The sequence below is a fragment of the Nycticebus coucang genome, chromosome 17, assembly GCF_027406575.1.
Source record: "Nycticebus coucang isolate mNycCou1 chromosome 17, mNycCou1.pri, whole genome shotgun sequence".
Classification (NCBI taxonomy): domain Eukaryota; kingdom Metazoa; phylum Chordata; class Mammalia; order Primates; family Lorisidae; genus Nycticebus; species Nycticebus coucang.
In genome coordinates, this window is record NC_069796.1 from 51008432 (window position 1) to 51032104 (window position 23673).

Sequence of the window (23673 nt, forward strand, 5' to 3'; positions counted from 1 at the left end):
GTCTCAGAAAGGTTCAAAGACTAAATCTATGGACCACAGAAATCAGTGATAAGATAGGATTTATTACGTATGATAGAAAGGAATAAGGAAGAGAGGAAAGGTACCAGAGCCTTTGGCAGAAGAGGGAGACCCAAGTAGGAATAGCCACATGAGTTTGTCATCTAGGAGCTTTTGTACTGTTTTTTCCAGAATTATACTTGGCCAGGACTTGACAGACTTCGATGTTAATTAGCGACTGAATGAGAGATTTTCCCACGTGGGGGGGGGGGAGTGTGTGTGTGTGTGTGTGGGCACAGCCTGGGGTCCACTCCAGAAGGGGCTTAGCTTACTGGAAAAAGTACTTTTCTCTTGTCCTGTTTGCATTCAGACAGTGCAGTTTTGAAGAGATAAGGTCTGTTGGCTTCCCAGTCCTGAGTGGGAGAAACCTCGTATCAAGAGCACAAATCATATTATTCTTTTAATTTTTTTCCCACTCAGTTACAAATGTAAAACAACATTCTTGGGTTGCAGGTAGTGGCAGTTTACCAATCAGTACTCTATCTTGCTCTCCCACTAACTAGCTGTGTCCCCTCAGGCAAGTTGATTAATCTCTCTGTGTCTCAATTTCTTCATGTGTAAAATGAGATTATGAATGGAACCAAGTTCGTGGAGTTGTAGTTCAAAAGGTGTAGTTCATGGAGTATATATTCAAAGCACCTTGAACAATGCATGGTTCACAGTGAGAATGATTTCTGACGCTTACTACCTGGAGGTGAGCCAAACTACACAGGTTAAAAGTAGTCCTCTAAAGATTGACCTCACTTTAGTCACCAACTGCAAACTGAGGAGTACCAGACAACCTTCACTTCTGACCAGTAGGCTACAAATTCAGGGGTTCCCACAACTCCCCTCAGGATTGATAACTCACTTCAGTAATTTACATATACAGAGGGTGGCAAAAAATGTATACATTAAGAAAGGAAAAAAACTTTTAAAATTGTAATACTCAAGTCACATTTGACTTCTGCAATTACAAAAGATACAATATACAAGATAACAAACATCGGTATGTATCGAGTATAAAAATTTTAATTCATTGTTTTCTTTTCTTAAAATCTGTATATATATTTTTGGCACCCTCTGTAGAACTCAGGAAAGCAATATACTTACAACTACAGTTGTATAGTAGCAAAAGGATAGAAATCAGAACTAGCCAGAAGGAGACATACATATTGAGGTCTGGAAGAGTCCCAAAAGAAACTTTTCTTGTTTTCTCACCATTGAGTCAGGACATGTTATTCTTTTAGTACATCACAGTGTCACCATACATGGATTAATGCCAACCACGAGTTTCCCTGAATTTGGTGTTCAGTGTTCAGTGTTTTTATTGAGGGTTTATTACCTAGGCTTGATTGATCGAATCATCTGCCATAGTGTTGAACTCAATGTCCAACTCTTCTCCACTCCCCAGATGTTGGGAGATCCTTACCATAACATTTTATATTTTAAAGCCACAACCCTCCAATCATAGGGTTGGTCTTTTCAGGGTGAGCAGCCTACATCCTAAGTCGTTTTTGTTGTTTTTTTTTTAGTAAGTCTTAGTATAAACTAGGGGGTCCTCCGTCTGGTTAGCATAAACCACTAGAACCCATCCTGATTAGCAAAAATACTCCTATCACTGGGGAAATTCCAAAGATTTAGAGGTTACTCGCTAGGAAATGGAGACAAAAGCTAGCCAAATTCTTTATTACACAATATTAAATGTTGTGTAATTCTTTTTTACTTTTTTTTTTTTATTTTTTTGAGTCAGAGCCTCACTTTGCTGTCCTAGGTAGAGTGCTCTCACGTCACAGCTCACAGCAACCTCAAACTCTTGGGCTTAAGTGATTCTCTTACCTTTACCTCCCAAGTAGCTGGGGCTACAGGCACCTGCCACAACACTGGCTAGTTTTAGAGACGAGATCTCGCTATGGCTCAGGCTGGTCTCAAACCTGTGAGCTCAGGCAATCCACTCGCCTGGGCCTCCCAGAGTGTTAGGATTGATTACAGGTGTGAGCCACTGCGCACGGCCTTCCTTTTTTTTTTTTTTTTTTAACATGCCATATGGAAACTTACATAACACGAAGGGTGATTATATATTTCCCCCCCAACAACCAGATTTCCCATACTATAGAAACTTTGCTGATTGGGTATTGATCAATTTCAAGTAATATCATCTTTACAGTATTAAAACGTCCTGTGGAGGAAAACTCTCTGCTTTTGTTTTGTTTTTTAATATTAACCCTAATGGGCTGGTTATTGGTGTTGACATTTGTGGAATCAGTATAAATTTAAATGTGTGTTCTTAGGAATGATCCTACTTGATCGAAGAATACTAATTTAAAGTATTGTTAGCTTTAATTTGCAGGCATTTTAATTAAATCTCTGGGATGTATTTCCCCTTTGGTCATAACTTTATACTCACAGATCCACTCTGAGAAGTGGTAGGATCAAACGCAAGAATTGATAGCCAAAAGGCTTTGGGCTCAAGCTCAAATTCGGAATTCAGTATATAAACCTTTACTGAAATGTGATCCCGCTCGCAATACTTCTTGAAATGGGATGGGTCTGCGTGCGGGGTGCCTGTGCATCACTCATTCTGGGTATCTTTTCGTAAGGGGTGGGGGACTGACGAGGGGAACGCAGTACTGGAATTAGAAAGCGCGGGGAAGACCCACGGACCTGGCCTGAGGACGCGCATGTGCAACAGCGGAGCGCGGGCATCCTGGAAGGTGTAGTTTGCGCTCCGAGGGGGACCGCGCTCCGGCGAGCCCCGCAGGCGGAGCCCTCTTCTGCGCATGTGTGCTCCCCCCGCCCCGCCGCGCTGCCTGGGGGCGGGGGTGAGTCCCGAGGGGCTGTGCCCTCGGTCTGGCTGGACTGGCGTGAGCTGGGGATGCGGCAAGCAGAGGAAGAGGACGCGGGCTCGGACGAGGTGGGGAAAGAACAATAGGGTTCAGCGGGACTTTGGGGTAGGCGGTGGACCGCGGGTGTTAACAGCTGGAGGGGCCTTCACCCCAGCTTGGTCTGTGAGCCCGGGGCAGTTGTGCTTCGGCAGGTTCCCGGGTCTGCGTTTCTGCGGGTCTGGAGACCTGACGCAGTACGCCGGCACTGCAGGTGCCGCGTCCCGAAGCGCAGCCAACGGTGGCTGTGCGCATGCGTGCTGAAGGGACCGGGGAGGTGCGTACTCCCGATGCTTTACCGAAGCTCTGAATGTTCAGGTAGAGTACTACCTGCTTTTCCAGAGGTGTCTGACCATAACTGTAAGTAAATGTTTTTCAACAATGGACTGCAACCTGTTAATGAGTATGGGTCGTGAAATCTAGCGAGTCAGATATCTTTATTTACCAGGGTTCTGTCTAAAACTTAGAGTATCGTTTACATAAAATGAGATAGACAGCATTTACAGGAAATAAAAGCATACAATTTTGTTGTATACACCCGTGTAGCTACCACCTTCATGAAAATATGTAACCTTTCAGTCCGCTATGAAGTTCTACCCCTTTCCTATCAACACCACCCTCCACCTACCCAGTAAACAGTTTTTCAGTTTCTTTCTCTAGAGGTTACTTTTCTCATTATGTAGAACATCGTCTATGGAATCTCGCAGTATGTACTTTTATATGAGCATCATTTAAAACACATAAAATTCTCTAACAGATGATATGTGTATTCACCTAACAAGGATTGTTTTACCAAACTTGCTGCAGCTATATAGTATTTTTTTTTCCAGTTACTATTATTGAGCATCTCTGAGCCAGGCACAGTTCCAGTGCTGGGAAAAGAACACTGAATCAGACAAAAATCCTGCCTTCCTGAAATTTTTGTTTTAGTAAGTAGATGCAATCAATACGCATAATAAATAGACTATATAATATGTTAGAAGATAATTGTGTTATACACCAAGAAAAAGTAGATCAGGATGAAGGAGATGGGGGAGGGGTTAAATTTAAATTAAGTAGACAGAGGGAGGCCTCCTTGGTGACATTTAAACAAAACTTGAAAGAAATAGTGAAAGAATGTGCTGAACAAAGGGAAGAACCAACGTGGACATACACAAACATAAATTAACACTAGATAGTTTTGTAAAATAATCTTAATGTAAAAAATAAAAACTAAAAGGCCCCTGGTATAATACAGGTATTATTTCCAATATTACTGAGGCTCAGAAATGTGAAATGACTTGCTCAAGGTCAAACAGCCAGTAGGTAAATTCAAACCCAAATGTTTGCCTTCTCCCAACCTGAAAACATAGCATTTGCTCTCTGCAACTTAAATCTTAGAGACCAGCACCTCATCTCCCCTGTGGAAGATTTCAGAGACACTGTGGAATGAATTTTACCTTGTGGATGTTATGTTTTCCAGGGTTTGTTGATGTGTCTGCCCAGTCCCTGAGTCCCACTAAAAAAACAGTGCTGGTACATAACTACCTTCAGACTCTAGCCTATCTCTGCCTGTTTTGGCCCTGGTTAGAGTCTACAGAAGGTATGACTGAAGGGTCAGAGAAGAGCATATTCTCAGCTACCATTTACATAACCATAAAAATCTTATTTGATGACTGCAAGTTTATCTTTGGGGCATAGAGTCTATGTTTTTAACCAGTTTTTTAATTTGATTACAACTTTTCTTTATATTAAAAAGTGCTGTGACAGATACCCTTTTAGCTAAAATCTTAGTGCAAATCTGTAATTTTCTTACAGTGAATAATGGAGGGCCCAAGGGACATCTTCCCTCAAGGTATCTTGATCCCCCTTACTATGTAGAGGTTTGTTAGGCCAGTGATTCTGGGATCAAGGTCCTCATGGCTCTATCTCTTACCCTACCTCTGTCTTCTTAGATACCTGCTTTCACCCCAGTGCCACAGAAAATGACCAAGTCACAGGTGAGTTTGTATGTTTTTTTTATACAGCTTCACTAATACAGGACTATAAAAATGACCATGCAAGTTGAAATCATACAAAGCAATCTTCACAATCAGTGGGATTTTTCCATTGGTTAAAGTTGTTCCCTGACCTTAAATTTTTTTGTTGAAACATTACTCTCTTACTGTTGGTTATATATGTATAGGGAAATGAAAAAGAATAAAACAAACATTTCATCAACTGTAGCTTAAAACATTAGAAACCTTAAGAATTAAAGTGTTTTCTTTATTGAAAACAAAATCCTTATCAATAGTTTAAACAGTGCTTGTTTCTTATTAAATAACTTTCAGTACAGACAGAGCATCATTTCTATGCTTTGGCAGATTGAATCAGTTTCCAATATTTGATCATTTGCATCTAGGACAGTCAGTTTTGGACTTGCAGGGGATGCTCAGTAAATGTTTGTGTAATGACTTAATAAATGAATGGCCTGATGAATAAGTATAAAGCATTTCAAATACAGTTTTATGTCAGCCATAAAATAGAACATAAAACTAGACAAATGAGCATCATGTTTAATTTAGCACATGCTCAAGAGGCAGAATGAGACCAACTTGGTGTAATGTCACCCAAAATAAAATGGAGCTAAATTTCAGTGCCTACTCAACTCCCTTTTCCTTAATGATAAATATTCTTAGAATAAGTTGCCAGGATTGGTAGGTCCTCTTCCCCAGTATAATGCAATACTGATCACTTTAGTTGGACAAGGAATATGTTGTTACAGGGACCAGTATCCTTCAAGGATGTGGCGGTGGATTTTACCCGGGAGGAATGGCAGTGTTTGGACTCTCCCCAGAGGGACCTGTATAGGGATGTGATGCTGGAGAACTACATCAACCTCATCTCTGTGGGTGAGGACCATTTCCAAGTATTGATTGGCATGTGCTGGTTGACTGCTTTTCTCATTCACTCCAAATTGCCAACCCTTTGAAATACTTTCATAGGTGTAAGTATGTGACTCTCAGGAGATTAAGATCAACAATCTTTTGGGAAGTCTGACTTTTGGGGGTCTGTTTAAAGACCTTTCTGTTTTAGGTCTAAATGGGCACCTTCATCAGGCAGTCTCTGATGAAGTGCACAATTCAAAGGATTGAAACCCAAGGAACTAGACCCAAATCCCATATTATTTCCCATTGACAGGATGTCAAACCACGAAGCCTGCTGTAATCCACAAGTTGGAACAAGGAGAAGAGCCATGGATAACAGAGAAAGAAACCTCAAGGTGGAGCAATCCAGGTGAGTTAGGTAAAGAGTGGCATGGATGGCTCAGTGCCCATCACTCAGTGGTAGGGCGCTGGCTAGATACACCAGGGCTGGTGGGTTCAAACCCAGTCCCCTGCTAAACAACAATGACAACTGCAACCAAAAATAGCCAGGCATTGTGGCGGGCAACTGTAGTCCCAGCTACTTGGGAGGCTGAGGCAAGAGAATTGCTTAAGCTCACCAAGAGTTTGAGGTTGCTGTGAGCTGTGGTTGCTACCGAGGGCAACAGAGTGAGAGACTGTCTAAAAAAAAAAAAAAAAAAAGTGGCATGGATGGAGGTGAGTCAAAGTAAGATCACAGTTGGTCAGTGAAGATTGGCATTTTTTGAGAAAAATGCTATAGGATTCTCTTATAGGCCTTAGACCTTTGGAAATAATTGTGGACATCTGATGTAAGCTTCTTATGCATCTGAGCACCATTTTCATGTATCATCTTTCTGTGTCAGTGCTCTTTGCATGGCTTGTAGAGAGCATTTTCCCCTTCAGCTATATTCTGCCCATGACTCTGATCAATTTCATTTAGGACTTTGATGGGATTTTTTTCTCTTTCATTCTTCTATAATTGTGGTGAAAATGTATGTAGCATAAAATTTACCATTTTAACCATTTGTAAGTAGCCTTCCCTTGTCAACAAACAGCAATATTTTTGCTCTTTTTTTTTTGTCTTGGAGACAGAGTTTTGTTTTGTCACTCTTGGTAGAGTGCCATCGCATCACAGCTCACAGCAACCTCAAACTCTTGGGCTTAAGCAATTCTCTTGCCTCAGCCTCCCTAGTAGCTGGGACTTCAGGTGCCTGCCACAACGCTCCTATAACATGAGACACAACGGTGTTAAAATTAGGCCAGTTAGGGCAGCGCCTGTGGCTCAGTGAGTAGGACGCTGGCCCCATATACTGAGAGTGGTGGGTTCGAACCCTGCCCCAGCCAAACTGCAACAAGAACAACAACAAAAATAGCCGGGTATTGTGGTGGGCATCTGTAGTCCCAGCTACTCGGGAAGCTGAGGCAGAAGAATTGCCTAAGCCCAAGGCTGTGAGCTGTGACGCCACAGCATTCTACTATGGGCAACAAAGTAAGACTCTGTCTCTTAAAAAAAAAATTAGGCCAGTTAATTTTCAGTGTTCAAGTGAAATAAGAGTTGCATGTCTTTCACTTTATATCAAAAGCTAGAAATGACTAAGCTTAGAGAGGAAGGCATATCAAAAGCCAACATAAGCCAAAGCCAGACCTCTTACACCAGTCAAGTTAAAGATGCAAAGCAAAAGTTCTTGAAGAAAATTAAAAATGTTTTCCAGTCCACATACAAAATGATGAGAAAGTGAAATACCCTTACTGCTGATAAGAAAAAGGTTGAGGCTTGGCACCTGTAGCTCAGCGGCTAGGTTGCCAGCCACATTCACCAAGGCTGGTGGGTTTGAACCCGGCCCAGGCCTGCCAAACAATGATAACTACAGCAACAACAATGAAAAAATAGCCGGGTGTTGTGGTGGCTGCCTGTAGTCCCAGCTACTTGGGAGGCTGAGGCAAGAGAATCGCTTAAGCCCAAGAGTTTGAGGTTACTATGAGCTGTGGTACCACAGCACTCTACCCATGGCAATCTGCTGAGTGTGACATAGTGAGATTCTGTCTCAAAAAAACAAACAAAAAAAAATGTTGAGAGAGAAGATCAGACTAGCCACAACATTCCTGTAAGCCAGAGCCTAATCCAAAAAAAGGTCCTAACTATATTGAATCCTATGAAGGCTGAGAGAAATGAGGAAGCTGATGAGGAAAAATTAGAAAGTAAAAGAGATTGGTTCATGAAGTTTAGAAAAAGAAGCTGTCAGGAGTGGCGCCTGTGACTCAGAGTAGGGCACCAGCCCCATATGCCAGAGGTGGCGGGTTCAAACCCAGCCCCGACCAAAAACTGCAAAAAAAGAAAAAAAAAAGAAGCTGTCTGCCTAACTTGCAAGGTGAAGTAGCAAATGCTAATCTAGAAGTTGCAACAAGTAATCTAGAAGACCTACAGAAAATCATTGATGTAAGTGGCTACATTTAAACAACATATTTTTATTGTAGACAAAATGGCCTTCTCTAGGAAGAAGATGCCATCTAGGACTTTCATTACTAGAGAGGAAAAGTCAATGCCTGGGTTCAGAGAACAGGCTGATTCTTGTTATATATATATATATTATATATATATATATAATATAGCTGGTGACTTCAAGTTGAAGCCAGAACTTCTGAAAGTCTGAGGACTCTTAAGAACTATGCTAAATATACTCTGCCTTTGCTTTATAACTGGAACAACAAAACACAGATGACAACACATTGTATACAGAATATTTTAAGCCCATTATTGAAACCTGCTGCTCATAAAAAAGGACTCCTTTCAAAATATTGGTGTTCCAGCTGGATATGGTGGCTCACGCCTGTAATCCTAGCACTCTGGCAGGCCACAGAAAATGGATTGCCTGAGCTCACAGGTTTGAGACCAGCCTGAGCCAAAGCAAGACAATACCTCATCTCTAAAAATAGCCAGGCATTGTGGTGGGTGCCTGTAGTCCCTGCTACTTGGGAGGCCGAGGCAAGAGAATCTCTTGAGCCCAAGAGTTTGAGGTTGCTGTGAGCTATGATGCCACGGCACTCTACCAAGGGCAACAAAGTAAAACTCTGTCTCCAAAAAACAAACAAACAAAATATTGCTGTTCACTGACAGTATACCTGATCACTCAAGAGGCCTGATGGAGATGTACAAGAAGTTAAATGTTTTCATTCCTTCTAACCATCATCCATTCTGAAAACAAGTTAAATGTTTTCATTCCTTCTAACACATCAATCCATTCTGCAAGGATGAAGGAGGAGTTTTGACTTTTAGGTCGTATTATGTAAGAAATGCATTCCATAAGGCTATAGCTGCCATAGATAGTGACAGCTCTGATGGGTCTGGGCAAAGTAAATTGAAAACCTTTTGTAAGGAATTCACCATTCAAGATGCCATTAAGAACATTTGTGATTCATGGGAGGAGGTTAAAATATCAACATTACTAGAAGTTTGTAAGATATTTATTCTAACCTTAATGCATGACTCTGAGGGGTTCAAGAGTTTAGTGGAGGAAGTAACTGCAGATATGGTAGAAATAGCAAGATAACTGGAATTAGAAATGGAATCTGAAGATGTGACTGAATTGCTTCAATTTCATGATAGCACACGAATGGGTGAGGAGTTGCTTCTTATGAATGAGCAAAGGAAGTGGTTTCTTGAGATGGAATCAACTCCTGGTAAAGACGCTGTGAACATTGTTGAAATGAAAACAAAAAATTTAGAATATTGTTCAAACTTAGTTGATAAAACAACAAAGTTGAGAGGATTGACTTTGATTTTCAAAGAAGTTCTGTGGGTAAATGCTACCAAATAGCATTGAATGCTACAGAGGAATCTGTTTTGAAAGGAAAAGTCACTTGACGTGGCAGACTTTATCATTGTCTTATTTTAAGAAATTGCCAGAGTTGCCCTAAACTTCAGCAACCACCACCCTGATCATTCAACAGCCATCAACATCAAGACCTTCCACCAGCAAAAAGATTATGACTTGCTGAAGACTTAGACGATCATTAGTATTTTTTGGCAATAAAGTACCTTTAAAACAAGGCATGTAAATTGGTTTAGACATAATGCTTATGCACACTTAAGAGACTATAGTATGGTGTAAACATAACATTCATGTTAGAAGAAAACCAGTAAGTTCATATGACTTAACCTTGTCGTCATATTCACTGTCTTGCCTGGTCTCAAACCTGTGGTATGCATGTATATGATTTGCAGATATTTTCCCCCTTTCCGTAAGTTGCTTTTTCACTGTCTTGTGGTTTCTCTTGATATAAAAATGATTTTAATTTTGATACAGTAAACTTTATCTGTTTTTTCTTTTTTTGCCTATGCTTTTAGAGTCATACAAAAAAATATTAACAAATCCAATGTCATAAAGTTTCCCCTAATGTTTTCTTTTTTCATTTTTTTTATTGATTGAGGGTACAAAGAATTAGGTTACACTGATTATAGTTTGTTATAATATATAATCGTGTCCCACCCCCAAGAGGTGTGCCCTAATGTTTTCTTTTAAGTGCTTTATAATTTTTAAATCTTACATTTAGATGTTTGATCCATTTTGAGTTAATTTTTTTATATGGTGTAAGGTAAGCACCCAACTTCATTCATTAGTATGCAGTTTTTCCAGCATTTTTATTCAAAAGACTGACTTTTCTCCATTGAATGGATAGTCTTGGCACCCTTTTCAAAAATTACTTAACTATATATACAGGAGTTTATTTCTGGGCTCTATTTTGGTCCTATGATTATAAGTCTGTATTTATGCCAAATAAATATATATCATACCATTTTGATTGGAGTAGCTTTATGCTGAGTTTTGAAATCAAGAAGTGTCAGTTCTTCCACTCTGTTATTTTTTCTTTTTTTTCTTTTTTTTTTTTATTAAACCATAGCTGTATACATTAGTATGATCGTGGGGCACCATACACTTGGTTCATAGATCGTTTGACACATTTTCATCACATTAGTTAACATAGCTTTTGTAGCATGTTCTTAGTTATTTTGCTAAGACCTTTACATTCCACATTTACTAGGATTCACATATACCCTTGTAAGATGCACCGCAGGTGTAATCCCATTAATCACTCTGTTATTTTTTCAAGATTGTTTTGATGATTTGGGATCCCTTGAGATTTCGTATGGAATTGAGGATAGATTTTCTGTTTCTTAGGAAAATGTTTTTGAGATTGGATTTAGAGTGGGTTTTTTGTTGTTGTTGTTGTTGTTGTTGTTGTTGTTGTTGTTGTTTTATGAGACAGAGTATCAGTATGTTGCCCTTGGTAGAGTGCTGTGGCATCACGGGTCACAGCAACCTTAAACTCTTGCGCTTAAGTGATTGTCTTGCCTGAGCCTCCCAAGTAGCTGGGACTACAAGCACCCGTCACAACACCTGGCTATTTTTCTGCAGCAGTTGTCATTGTTTTAGCTGGCCCCAGCTGGATTCGAACCCTCCAGCCTTGGTGTATGTGGCTAGAGCCATAACCACTGTGCTATGGGTGCTAAGCCAGATTTAGAGTGTTTTTAATCTTTATTTTTCTAGTATTGGGTTCAGCATCTATAGCTCAGTGGTTACAGGGCTAGCAGGTTTGAACCTGGCCTGCTAACAACAATGAGAACTACAACAAAAGAATACCTGGGCACTGTGGTGAGTGCCTCCAGCTACTTGGGAGGCTGAGGCAAGAGAATCACTTAAGCCCAAGAGTTTGAGGTTGCTGTGAGCTGTGATGCCACAGCATACCAAGGGTGACAAAGTGAGACTCTGTCTCAAAAAAAGAAAAAAAAAATTATTTTTCTAGTATTGTAGCCTCACCACCCCTACCTTTACATAGTCACAGGGTCTTGTAGTAGTTTCCTAAGCAGTCACTAAAAATTACCACGAAACTGGGTGGCTTAAAACAACAGAAATAAATTGTCTCATAGTTTCAGAGTTCAGAAGTTCAAAAGCAAGGAGTTGGCAGGGCTCTGCTCTGTATGAAAGCTCTAAGGAAGAATCCTCTTTTCCTCTTCCAGTTTCTGTTAGCCCCAGGTGTTCCTTAGCTTATATCTGCCCATGTAATTCCTTTCTCTGCCTCAGTCAGCATATGACCATCTTCTCTGTGCCTCTACATGCTCTCTTCTTCTTATAAAGACGTCAGTCATTGGATTTAGGACCAACCCTAAATCCAGGATGATTTCATCTCAAAATTATTTACTAATTAATTCTGCAAAAACCCTGTTTCCAAACAAGGGTATATGAATATTTGGTAGAGGCTGTGAGGTCTGACAGTTAATTTTGGTGAGCCATTCTAGAAAAAGTGCTCCATACCTCATTGCTGAATATCTCTACAATCACCTTTGAAGTACTCTCCTTGGGAAGCTGTGCACCAATGCCAATACCTAGTCCATCCTTCACAGCAGTTTTGGAACTCTTTTTTTCTGGAATGACCATTAAAGCTGTGGTAGTATTACCCTTGATATCCTAAATGTCATCAAAATGTTTTCCTTACAATATTTTCTTTATCTTAAGGTGAAGAAAAAAGTCACTGGGGGCCACATCATGTGAGTAGGGAGGGTGTTCCAATATAGTTGTTTGTTCACTGGCTAATAACTCCCTCACAGACAGTGCCATGTGAGCTGGTGCATTGTTGTGATGCAAGAGCCATGAATTGGTGAAAAGTTCAGTCATTTTCATCTAACTTTGTCATGCTACCTTTTCAGCACTTTCAAATAGTAAACGTTGTTAACTGTTCAAGTTAGTACAAATACATAATGAACAATCCCTATGATATCAAAAAAGGTTTGCGACATCAAATCTTGATTTGATTTGGAATGATGGAACTTTTGGGGCTGTGGAGAATTGGCTGACTTTCACTGTGCATGTTGACACTTTGTTTCAAGGTCATATTGGTACATTCATATTCCAGTAATTATCATAGCTCAAAACATCGTCTTGCTTCTCCAGAAGGTTTTGGTATACTTCAACTCTCCTTTGCTTTTATTCATCAGTGAGCTCTTTGGGACCATTTGTGCACCTTTCTCATGCCAAGAGTTTTAGTTATTTTTTTTTTTTTTTTTTTTTTGTAGAGACAGAGTCTCACTTTATGGCCCTGGGTAGAGTGCCATGGCCTCACACAGCTCACAGCAACCTCCAACTCCTGGGCTTAAGCGATTCTCTTGCCTCAGCCTCCCGAGTAGCTGGGACTACAGGCGCCCGCCACAACGCCCAGCTATTTTTTGGTTGCAGTTTGGCCGGGGCCGGTTTTGAACCCACCACCCTCGGTATATGGGGCCGGCGCCCTACCGACTGAGCCACAGGTGCCGCCCTTTAGTTAAGATTTTATTAACTGTTTCTCTGTTGATGTTTACTTGGTCTGTTATGCTTCTCACAGTCAACCAATGATTTTGATGTACAATTTGATGAATTTTTGCGGGGTTTTGTCAGTTCTGCCATTATTGGCCGCCTTGACCTCTCTTCTTCAGAAATGCTTTCTCTCCCCTCAGAAAAGTATTTAATCCATTTGTACCTTGCTGTTTTCTTCATGGCTTTATCCCCACAAACTTGGACTAACATATCCCTGATTTCACTTACATTCTTGCCAAGTTTAACAAGAAATTTGTTCATTGCCCTACTTCAAGCTCTGACATTCTCATGATGGCACATGAAAACATGCACCACCAATATTGAACACCATTCAGCAAGATAACACATGTTGACATGAACACAACTGTGAGACACCAATATAGCAGAGTTCTGAAACCTTACCAAGTTGTTGGTATAGTGCTGCACAATGCGGCAAGTTGGCAGGCTTAATTGTCAGACCTCATATTCAACCTACTACAGACATTGTAGAGGATTTCAAACATATACCAAAATCTAAAAAGTAATATGACAAATCCCTGGGGACCCATTAGCCTGCTTCTACAATTATCAACGTAAGGCCAGTATTTCATCTCTGTTTCATTCACTCATTCTCTTCTCAAATAATTTGGAGGCAAATTCCCAAGACCATATTCCATCAAAAAATATTTTTATATATGTTATAGGTAATAGTATCTTTAAAAAAAGAATACTTATACCTAATAAATAACTTAATATCATTATTTAATATCCCAAGTAGCAAGTAAACATATTTCCACTCTTAGACTTTTTAATTTTATTGAAACCTTAATCTTTTAATTCCAATTATCTTCTATTTTATTTTATTTCTTAGAAAAGGCTTCAGATCAGTAATTTCTCACAGTCACACTTCCTATTCTCTCCTTAATCCCTGCAGAAAGGAATATTGCTTCCTGTGTTCCCTGTGGTATTAACTAAAGCCAAGCCTCCACACATTTCTAAGGAATTACCCTTCTTTTGTATATTTTTATGCTAATTAGACTGGTGTATTACATAGTGATTAAGAGCACAGACTTAAATCAGACTGTGTGGTTAAAATCTCAGCTCTACTACTTAATAGATACATAAATTTGGGCAGGTTACTAAACTTTGTACCTCATTTTTCTCATCTATAAAATGAAGATAGTAGCAGGGTCTAACTTATAAGGTTGTAGTGAGATCTAAAAGAGTTTATATACATGCCTAGCACATAATTAACACCATATAAGGATTAGCATTTATCATTACATTTATTGTAATCTTTCCTAAAATTTGCCTCCACCTGAATTTAAGTAAAGCACATTCACGTGGTCTCATTTAAATTACTTTATCACTTTTTTTTTTTAGCTCACAGTTACTTTTATTATTATTATTATTATTTTTTATTGTTGGGGATTCATTGAGGGTACAATAAGCCAGGTTACACTGATTGCAATTGTTAGGTAAAGTCCCTCTTGCAATCATGTCTTGCCCCCATAAAGTGTGACACACACCAAGGCCCCACCCCCCTCCCTCCGTCCCTCTTTCTGCTTCCCTCCCCATAACCTTAATTGTCATTAATTGTCCTCATATCAAAATTGAGTACAAAAGCATCACAAGAATGGAGAAGCATGAATCCTATGTACTTTATCACTTTAAAAAATTTTTTGATTGTCTCATTTCTCTCTGAGAGTATTGTATTCTCTGACTTTCTCTGACTTATGTAAGTCCCTCAACAGCAAGCTCCTTACCATGTAGTTCTCAATAATATATCCTAGATAGACCACTGTTCACTTCGATAGCTTCCATATAGTCCAAGCCATCATAAACTCCTGTGTGAATGAGCACTGCAGGCTTCACACTGGTCTCCCTGCTTCCAACCTGTTCTTTAACAGTCTGTTTCCCACAAAGCAGCTAGAGGGATCTTGTTAAATTTTAAGTTAGGTCACGTCATTTCCTTAAATAAAAAAAATTCTTAAAGTATCTTCCAATAGCTTATTTCTCACTAGTTTTGGTTTTTTCTTAACATTTGAAAAATGTCCTCCATATTTCCTGTTTTCTCTGGTCCTACTGCTTGCTATTAACCAAAATCATGCCAACATTATTCTTTTCTGTATTATTCTAGTATCTGTATAATTCTAAGGAATTACCCTGCTTTTGTATACTTTTCTGCTAATTAGACTGAGGTATTACATAGTGATTAAGAACACAGACTTAAATCATACTGCATATTAGGATTCTGATAATTAAAGCATAATTGTTCTGTCATATGTGTTTGCCTAAAACACACTGTTTATCAATAGCCTAACAAAGTAAATGTTAAATTGTTCTGTTATCTAATATATTTAAATTCTTCTTAAGTTCTCCAACTATCTAGTATCTCTAATGTTATTTTTCTCTCTTCCCCACAGTTAGCTTTACTCCTTTTGAAAATCCAATAAATGACTTCACTGGGACAGAAGTTAGGTGATGAGGGCTGTGGGGAACCAAGATTGGATTCAGAATATAGATCTATTCATATTTTTTCTTTGCAGAAATGGACCAGAAAGCTCAGTAGAATTGTAGAATTCTGAACCAAGAAGTGAATTTATTGACCTGGGTATAGGTAGTACAGTGTAACAGTAGTTAGGTACAGTCAGAGGTGAAAATGGGGAAAACTAAGGTTGATAGAAATTTAGAAATCTATTGATTGAGTGACACCTGTAGCTCAGTGGGTAGGGTACTGGCCACATACACCAAGGCTGGAGGGTTCGAACCTGGCCCAGGTTAGCTAAAAAACAATGACAACTGCAACAAAAAAACAGCCGGGCGTTGTGGCAGGTGTCTATAGTCCCAGCTACTTGGGGGGCTGAGGCAAGAGAATCACTTGAGCCCAAGAGTTGGAGGTTGCTGTGAGCTATGATGCCATGGCATTCTACCAAGGGCAACAGCTTGGGACTCTGTCTCAAAAAAACAAAAAAAATCTATTGCTTAAGGCAGTGGTTCTCAACCTTCCTAATGCCACAATGTATTTTTATTGTTATAAAGGGGTCTCAACCCACAGGTTGAGAACCGCTGGCTTAAGGGTTCTGCATCAATAGTATACAGAAGTTTGGAAATCCTAATACAAAGCATAATTAAAGTGGCAAGTACACAGTTGTCTGAGGATCAGTAATAATACATGTTAATAACAACACTTAAATATTATCAAAAACTTGTTACGTGACAGGCAGTATTATCAGTGCTTTTTATCTTTTGGCTCATTCAATCTTCATTCAGTAGATAGGCACTACCGTTATCCCTTTTATAGAAGAGTAAATTGAAGCCCAAAGAGATCAAGTAGCTTGCCTCTGGCCATCATCTAATTAGTGACTGAGGCTTAAAATTGTGGTAAACTGGATTCATAGCCCATGCACTTAATTTCAATGCCTCTTCTATATGTGTTAGGAAGAGAACAAGATGGGGCAGAATTTAATAGACAGGATTGATGTGGTATCCATGAATGATTACTAAATAAGATGATAAGCTCAGCAGTCAGAATTCAGTAGTGAATCTAATCCTGATTTGGCTTGTCCTGTAACTTATTTTATCATCTTGTTAGACATACCAATTCCTGGGCCTTCACAGTCATACAATAATCAATACTATAATTTTTAAATTATAATTAAAATCAATACATTTCCAAGCACTGGTTACAAAGGTAGGTGTTCTATTTGCAAATGAAATTGATGATTTTATGAAATCAGTTTTATGTTGGTGGGTGAATAGAGAAAAGCTAAAAGACACTAGAAGCAAACAAACAAACTAAGATTAAACTATAGCAATTCAACAATGAATTAATGAAGGTTCAGCCCAGATCTCTCTGTTCTGCATCCAGTCCTTCCTTCATTTGCCCTAGTCACCATTGTTACCCTAACCATTTTTAATTCTGCTAGATGAGATCTCCCATTGACCCTATAGTAGTAGCTTTCCTCCTTTGTTCCTTTTCTTTTCTTTTTAGAGTTAGGGTCTCACTCTGTCACATAGGCTGGCATGCAGTGGCGTGATCATAGCTCACTGTAACCATGAACACCTTGGTCTCAAGCAATCTTCCTGCCTCAGCCTCCCAAGTAGCTAGGACTACAAGGATGAGCTACCATGCCCAGCTAAGTTTTTTTATTTTTTTGTAGAGACAGGGTGTCTCCAGATTACCCAGGCTGGTCTTGAGCTCCTATGCTCAAGCAATCCTCCTGCCTCAGCCTCCCAGAACAGTGGGTTTACAGGCATGAGCCATATTGCACAGCCCTTTGCTCCTTTTTACTATTCCTCAGAATTACTCCAGTATTCTCCCAAGTTTGCAATGTCATATATATATTTGTATTCATTGTCATGTTCTGATTCTGTTTCTACTTCTACAATTAGAAAAAAAAAAAATGTGGTTTTCTTTCTTACAAAGTTCCAGAGCCTAGATTCCATTTAGTCTTGCTATTTCTTTTATATATGGATATTAGGCCTGAAAGTAAAGATTTAATCTCATAATATGGCAAAAAGGTTATGGGCCATAATTCATTAGGAGATGTATTGACCAATATATGGTTTGTTGTGCTTCTTTCTAGTAGAAGTCGGGCAAGTACATGGCCACATGGACAGGCACCAGGAGTGCCAAGAAACACTTTCAAGGCACATTAATGTCATTGATCAGGGAATGGTGACCAAGAAAAAGGGCCACAAGCGTAATGCACTTGAAAATACACTTCATCTGAGTACAGACTGTGTTTCTTCTAAACAAAGATTAAAAAAAGGTGACTCTTGTGGTAAAAAGTCAAACTATTCATTTAGTGGCAATGAAAAATGTGCAAAAAAGAATGGATGTAGCAATGGAAAATGTACAAAAAAGAATGGATGCAACAAATGTGGGAAAGCCTTCTTCCAGAAGTCAGACCTCATTGTGCATAACAGAATTCACACAGGAGAAAAGCCCTTTGTATGTACTGAATGTGGGAAAGGCTTCAGCAAGAACTCAAATCTCATTATACATCTGAGAGTCCATACTCAAGAGAAACCCTATGAGTGCATTGAATGTAGAAAAGCTTTCTCCCATAAGTCACACCTCATTGAACATCAGAGAATTCACACTGGAGAGAAGCCTTATGAATGTAATGAATGTGGAAAAGCCTTTTTCCAGAAATCACACCTCAACGTTCATCAGAGAACTCACACCGGAGAAAAACCCTATGCTTGTGATGAATGTGGGAGAGCCTTCCGTGTGAGGTCACACCTCTTTGTACACCGAAGAATACACACAGGAGAGAAGCCTTATGTATGCACTAAGTGTGAGAGAGCTTTCAGTGAAATATCATGCCTTATTAGACACCAGAAAATCCATACTGGGGAGAAACCTTATGAATGTAGTGAGTGTAAAAAAGCCTTTTCTGAGAAGTCTGACCTCATTATACATCACAGAACTCACACAGGGGAAAAACCCTATGAATGCAATCACTGTGGAAAAACCTTCAGACATAGCTCAGGCCTCTGTCGGCATAAGAGGATTCATAAAGGAAAAGTTCCCTGAAAGAGAAATTAATGTGGGCATACCTTCAACTAGAATTTATAGTTACAGAAAGCCTTCAGTAGAAATCAAATTTCGTTATGTATTGAGAAATCTTACTAAGTCTACAAATTTATTTACAAAAGTATGTAGCTATGTCCTATGGAAATCATATTCCAGGTATGATTCCAAAGTATTTCTAGACGACATTACAAAAAGTATACCTGCTTACTAGAGGATAAGGGTTCACTGTGGACCACAAAGGCTTTTAAAATACAAATAAGCGGAATAGTCAGAACAAAAAAAAGAAAACCATCTACGGATAATCAACAAGGTATGAAAACATTACTATAAGTGCTACTATTTACTACTCTAAGCCCTGGCTGCACTACATTATGCTATCTGCCACATAACAGAAGACATATACATGTTGGAATTGCATATGTAAATCTACAATAATTGTGAATATAAAATAAGTATGTATAGAATGCCATCTACCAAGATTTTCCACATTAAATAATGCTATTTTCTTCTATCTTAAGACAATATGAATTATAAGCAAAATTATAGTGTTCAATAAGAATTCCAAAGTGTAACATAAATTCTTTTCCTTTCGCTTGCTGGTATATACAAAAGACTCCTGCTGCTTCTTGATCAGTGATGAGGTATGTTAAGTCTCATTTACATAAAGTATGTAAATATGAGATAGATGTCACATGAGACTAAATAAGCAAAAGAAAATATTCATGGCATCTTATAAGACTCACTATAATTTAAAACGTTGTTCTTGGTGGGTGAATCGCTTCCTGCTCGCATAATGTTATGAGCTAAATTGCCTGCTCACCTGATCTCTGTGCTTTAGCCCTAACCCCCAGTACCTCAGAATGTAACTTTGGACATGGAGGCTCTAAAGAATATCTAAGTTGAAATGAAGCTGTTAAGATGTGCCCTAATTCAGTCTGACTGGTATCCTTACAAGAACTGGAGACTAGGACACACAAGGAGATCAGGGTCAGGTTTGCACAGGGGGACAAGCATGTGAAGCAGCAGAAAGGAGGTGGCCATCCACAGCCAAGGAGAAAGCCCACAGAGGAAACTCACCCTGCTGCACTTTGATTGTGGACTTGTACCTTCCAGAACTGTGAGAAAATACAAACTTCTGTTGGTGAAGCCACTGAGTCTGTTGTATTTTGTTACAGCAGTCCAAAAGACAACTACACATACTACTGTTGTGTTTCCCTGGAGTACTTCATTGGCTTAACTGTACACATTATAAGCACTACATAAGCCAACAGTATGATAGAGGGCTTGCTAGCCTACACACCATTTCTATCTATTTGGCATTCTAACAAATCAGTAAGAGAAATACTTTTCCATAAGAATTTTACAATGCAGGAATGTCATAAACTTAGCAAAGAGAATTGTTCATGATAATAAATACCATTTAATAGGCAGAGATGGGGTGGGGGCTAAGCTGTTCTATAAATTTCCATGTGAATAGCCATACCAATAGAAATAAGTTTATGAATTAAAAGTGGAACCCCATTCTCCTAATGTGAGTTTTGACAGAATTAAGATTACAGGGAAGAAATGTACAAAAGATGGTATAAGAGCTGTCATTCTGGAGCTAGATAGACCTAGATACTGATCTGCTTTGAGCTTCATCTTCTCCTTGTGAATTAGTGATAACAGCACCTAATTTGTTAGATTATTGCAAGAAATTAGACAAGATCATGTATGGTGCTCATAATTTTTGTTGTTGTTGTGACTTGATATAATTGGAGCTCCCATTGTAGTTATGAGGACAGACAAAGAAACCATTTGCTCTAGGTAGGGCTGTGCTAGAGGTGGGGAGAACTGTAGGGGATCTTGGGCATCACTCTGTTTGATTCTCATAACCACGTGCCCAGCTGCAGTCCTCCACTATGCTGCGTTGCCCCTCTGCATCTATCCTGTAATTGCTTGCTCGTAATGTCATCTCGCAACACTCCAGAGTCCTTGTCATTAGCCTGCCTACTGATGGGTTGGTATGCTTTAATATGTCAAACTCTTCCAGGTCACTGTGAATTTCAGACCACATTCTTTTCTCCCTTATCCACCACTTAGATAAGAGAAGATGCTACTGACCCCTGGGAATTTTAACACCTCCCCAATGTAGTCTTTGCAATCTCATATTCCCCAACCTAGATGGCACAATCCCTAACCAGAAAAGGGGGGGACCCTTATCCTGCCCCTTGATCCACCACATAGGTAAAAGGATCTGCTGCCAAATCCCCAGACTCTTGTCCCCTGACCTGGCTCATGTGGTCTCATTTGTCTTCTAAAAAGCCAAACTTTACTTTGGATGCCAAATTTAATAAGCACAAATACAAGGTCAAGGCCTGGCAGATTCAACTGGCCAAGTGACAGTATTTTAGATTCAGGATTTATTACTTGCAAAGAGCAAAAGGAAAGGTAGCCAAAAGTGCCAGCTGGCCATGGCCCTTACATTGTGTGATAACAGAAATGATTAGATGACTGAAACACAAATGATAGGACACCCTGTTGCTGAGGAGCCAAAATTCCGGTGAAGCAGTTTTGTAGCCTACAGCTGTGCACCAAGTGCAAGGCAGAAATCCTCACACTTCATCAGAACCTGAGAGGTGATAAGCAAATTGTTTTGTGATAGCTTGCTTGGTAGACAGGGAAGTAAGAATAGATTTGCTGTAGCTCCTCACAAACTCCTGCTGAGACGCATCAGTTGCAATTCAGTTACCTGTGTGGCCTGTATGGCTGTGTGGAAGCTGTTTTACACCAAGTCTGCATAGCCTTGTTCGTGAGTTGGCCCATAAAGGACCAAAGGATAATGTTCCTATGCTCTGGAGGCATGTTAACGCCATTTGTTCTTTGAAAGGAACGAGCATAATGGAAGAAAGAACAGGTCTATGGAATTCTCTAGGACAATGGTTCTCAATTTGGGGAATGATTTTGTTTTCCAGGGGACATTTATGTCTGGAGACTTTGTTTTTTTTTTTGTGGTTTTTGGCTGAGGCTGGGTTTGAACCTGCCACCTCCAGCATATGGGACCGGCGCCCTACTCCTTGAGCCACAGGTGCCACCCTGTCTGGAGACATTTTTAGTTGAGGGGGCAAGGGTGGTATGTGGCAGGCTGTTTATCAGCATCTACACCCTATATCCACTAGATGCCAGTAGCACCTCCCAGTTGTCACCCTAAAAATGTTTATCCTTTCTAGAAAGGTTCACTGACTTCCCTTTTGAATTCACTGGGCAGAAGCCTCTGACCGCATTCAATAGAACAGTAACTTCTCTTAGGAAGTATGGAGAAACCTCAAAGCACTCAACCTAGACCTCCCATTCGATCCTGCAATCCCATTACTGGGCATCTACCCAGAAGGAAAAAAATCCTTTTATCATAAGGACACTTGTACTAGACTGTTTATTGCAGCTCAATTTACAATCGCCAAAATGTGGAAACAGCCTAAATGCCCACCAACCCAGGAATGGATTAACAAGCTGTGGTATATGTATACCATGGAATACTATTCAGCCATTAAAAAAAATGGAGACTTTACATCCTTCGTATTAACCTGGATGGAGTGGAAGACATTATTCTTAGTAAAGCATCACAAGAATGGAGAAGCATGAATCCTATGTACTCAATCTTGATATGAGGACAATTAAGGTTATGGGGGGGGGAAGCAGAAAGAGGGATGGAGGGAGGGGGGTGGGGCCTTAGTGTGTGTCACACTTTATGGGGGCAAAACATGATTTGCAAGAGGGACTTTACCTAACAATTGCAATCAGTGTAACTGGCTTATTGTACCCTCAATGAATCCCCAACAATAAAAAAAAAAAAAAAAAATAGAACAGTAACTTCTCTTGAGAGTACACTCGCTAATGTGTTGGAACTAGGTGGAAAGGCCTAAATTCTCATTTTTCTACCTTGTGATGCTGTTTTGTTTTTTTCCTTATCAGGTGTTTGGCTTAGATATTTAGCTTATAGGGCAGTAAATCTTAAGCAACCTATATTCTTTTCCTTCACATGATTGTGAAACTGCAGAACACCAGAGACAAAGGGATCATAGAAAGATGAAAGAAAAAAGCTATACTAATTACATAAACATGAATAAGGGTTAAATGAGAGCGCAGGGTGGCACCCATAGCCCAGTCAAAAGGGTGTTGACCACATACACCTAGGGTGGAGGGTTCGAATCCAGCCCTGGCCTGCTAAGCAACAATAAAAACTGCAACCAAAAAATAGCCGGGCATTGTGGCAGGCGCCTGCAGTCCCAGCTACTTGGGAGGCTGAGGCAAGAGAATTGCTTGAGCCCAGGAGTTTGAGGTTGCTGTGATGCCATGACTTTGTGACTCTGTCTCAAAACAAACAAACAAACAAAAACAAAAAAAGCAGAATTCTCGATAGCAATGGTTACTCAGAATTTCAATAATATAGTGAAATTGTTGAGTGAGAATAACACCCTAGAATTTGTATCCAGCAAGTTTATCTTTCAAATTCAATGACAGTGAAAGAAAAGATGCATCAGAAGCTGACTCCATGCTCACCAATTATGTTTTCTCTTCCTTATCATCTGGGGACACCCTCTTGGCATTATAATCACATAACTGGGTTCTGGCAAAAGTGATAATTGTCACTTTCAGAATTGATAATAAAACCTCCAGTGAGATCCTCAAGACTTTCTTGATTCACCTTGCTGAAAGCACAAGTTACAGAAAAACCCCAAAGGAAAGAAAATAAACAGCAGAGGCCCCAGACAGGAGGGCTGTGGTCTCTGATCCATTGCCTGAAGGGTAGTTACAAAGAAGTCCATTGATAAAACACCCTACTAGTTCTCTGTGTGTATACACTTACTGTATTTAAGCCACTGAGATTTAGGACTTGCTTATAAACACCAAATATCAATTGTTTCTTGATAATTGGTCTTGAAAGTGTGCTGCTAATGTGGCAAAAAGCAAAAATGTGTAGCGTTGGCCTAGGAGCTGGCAGGGAGAAAACTGGTATCTGTGGCTGGGAAAAGGGTTATCCA

At 39.7% G+C, this 23673-nt stretch overlaps 1 protein-coding gene across 4 annotated transcripts; it reads left to right on the top strand.

Annotated features, from left to right (window-relative positions):
* Positions 1–2831: 2831 nt before the first annotated feature.
* On the top strand, positions 2832–19358 carry LOC128568830 (zinc finger protein 630-like). 4 transcript variants are annotated; one of them, XM_053566728.1, is made up of 7 exons: positions 2839–2950; positions 3749–3847; positions 4716–4752; positions 4853–4897; positions 5662–5788; positions 6078–6173; positions 17697–19358. In XM_053566728.1, the coding sequence occupies exons 4-7, from the start codon at positions 4883–4885 to the stop codon at positions 18650–18652; spliced, it is 1194 nt and encodes a 397-aa protein (XP_053422703.1). In that variant the 5' UTR covers positions 2839–2950; positions 3749–3847; positions 4716–4752; positions 4853–4882; the 3' UTR covers positions 18653–19358. The 4 variants fall into 4 exon arrangements, with proteins under 4 accessions (XP_053422700.1, XP_053422703.1, XP_053422701.1 ...); XM_053566726.1 differs by lacking the exon at positions 4716–4752; XM_053566727.1 differs by lacking the exons at positions 2839–2950; positions 4716–4752 and adding an exon at positions 2963–3278.
* Positions 19359–23673: the final 4315 nt, after the last annotated feature.

Bases quoted from the DNA above. Each gene is read 5' to 3' on its own strand.
- LOC128568830 (XM_053566725.1), top strand. From the start codon at position 2,912: ATGCGGCAAGCAGAGGAAGAGGACGCGGGCTCGGACGAG. The intron at 2,951-4,852 runs GTGGGGAAAGAA...CTGTCTTCTTAG, and splicing joins AGGACGCGGGCTCGGACGAG to ATACCTGCTTTCACCCCAGT. The intron at 4,898-5,661 runs GTGAGTTTGTAT...ATGTTGTTACAG, and splicing joins AGAAAATGACCAAGTCACAG to GGACCAGTATCCTTCAAGGA.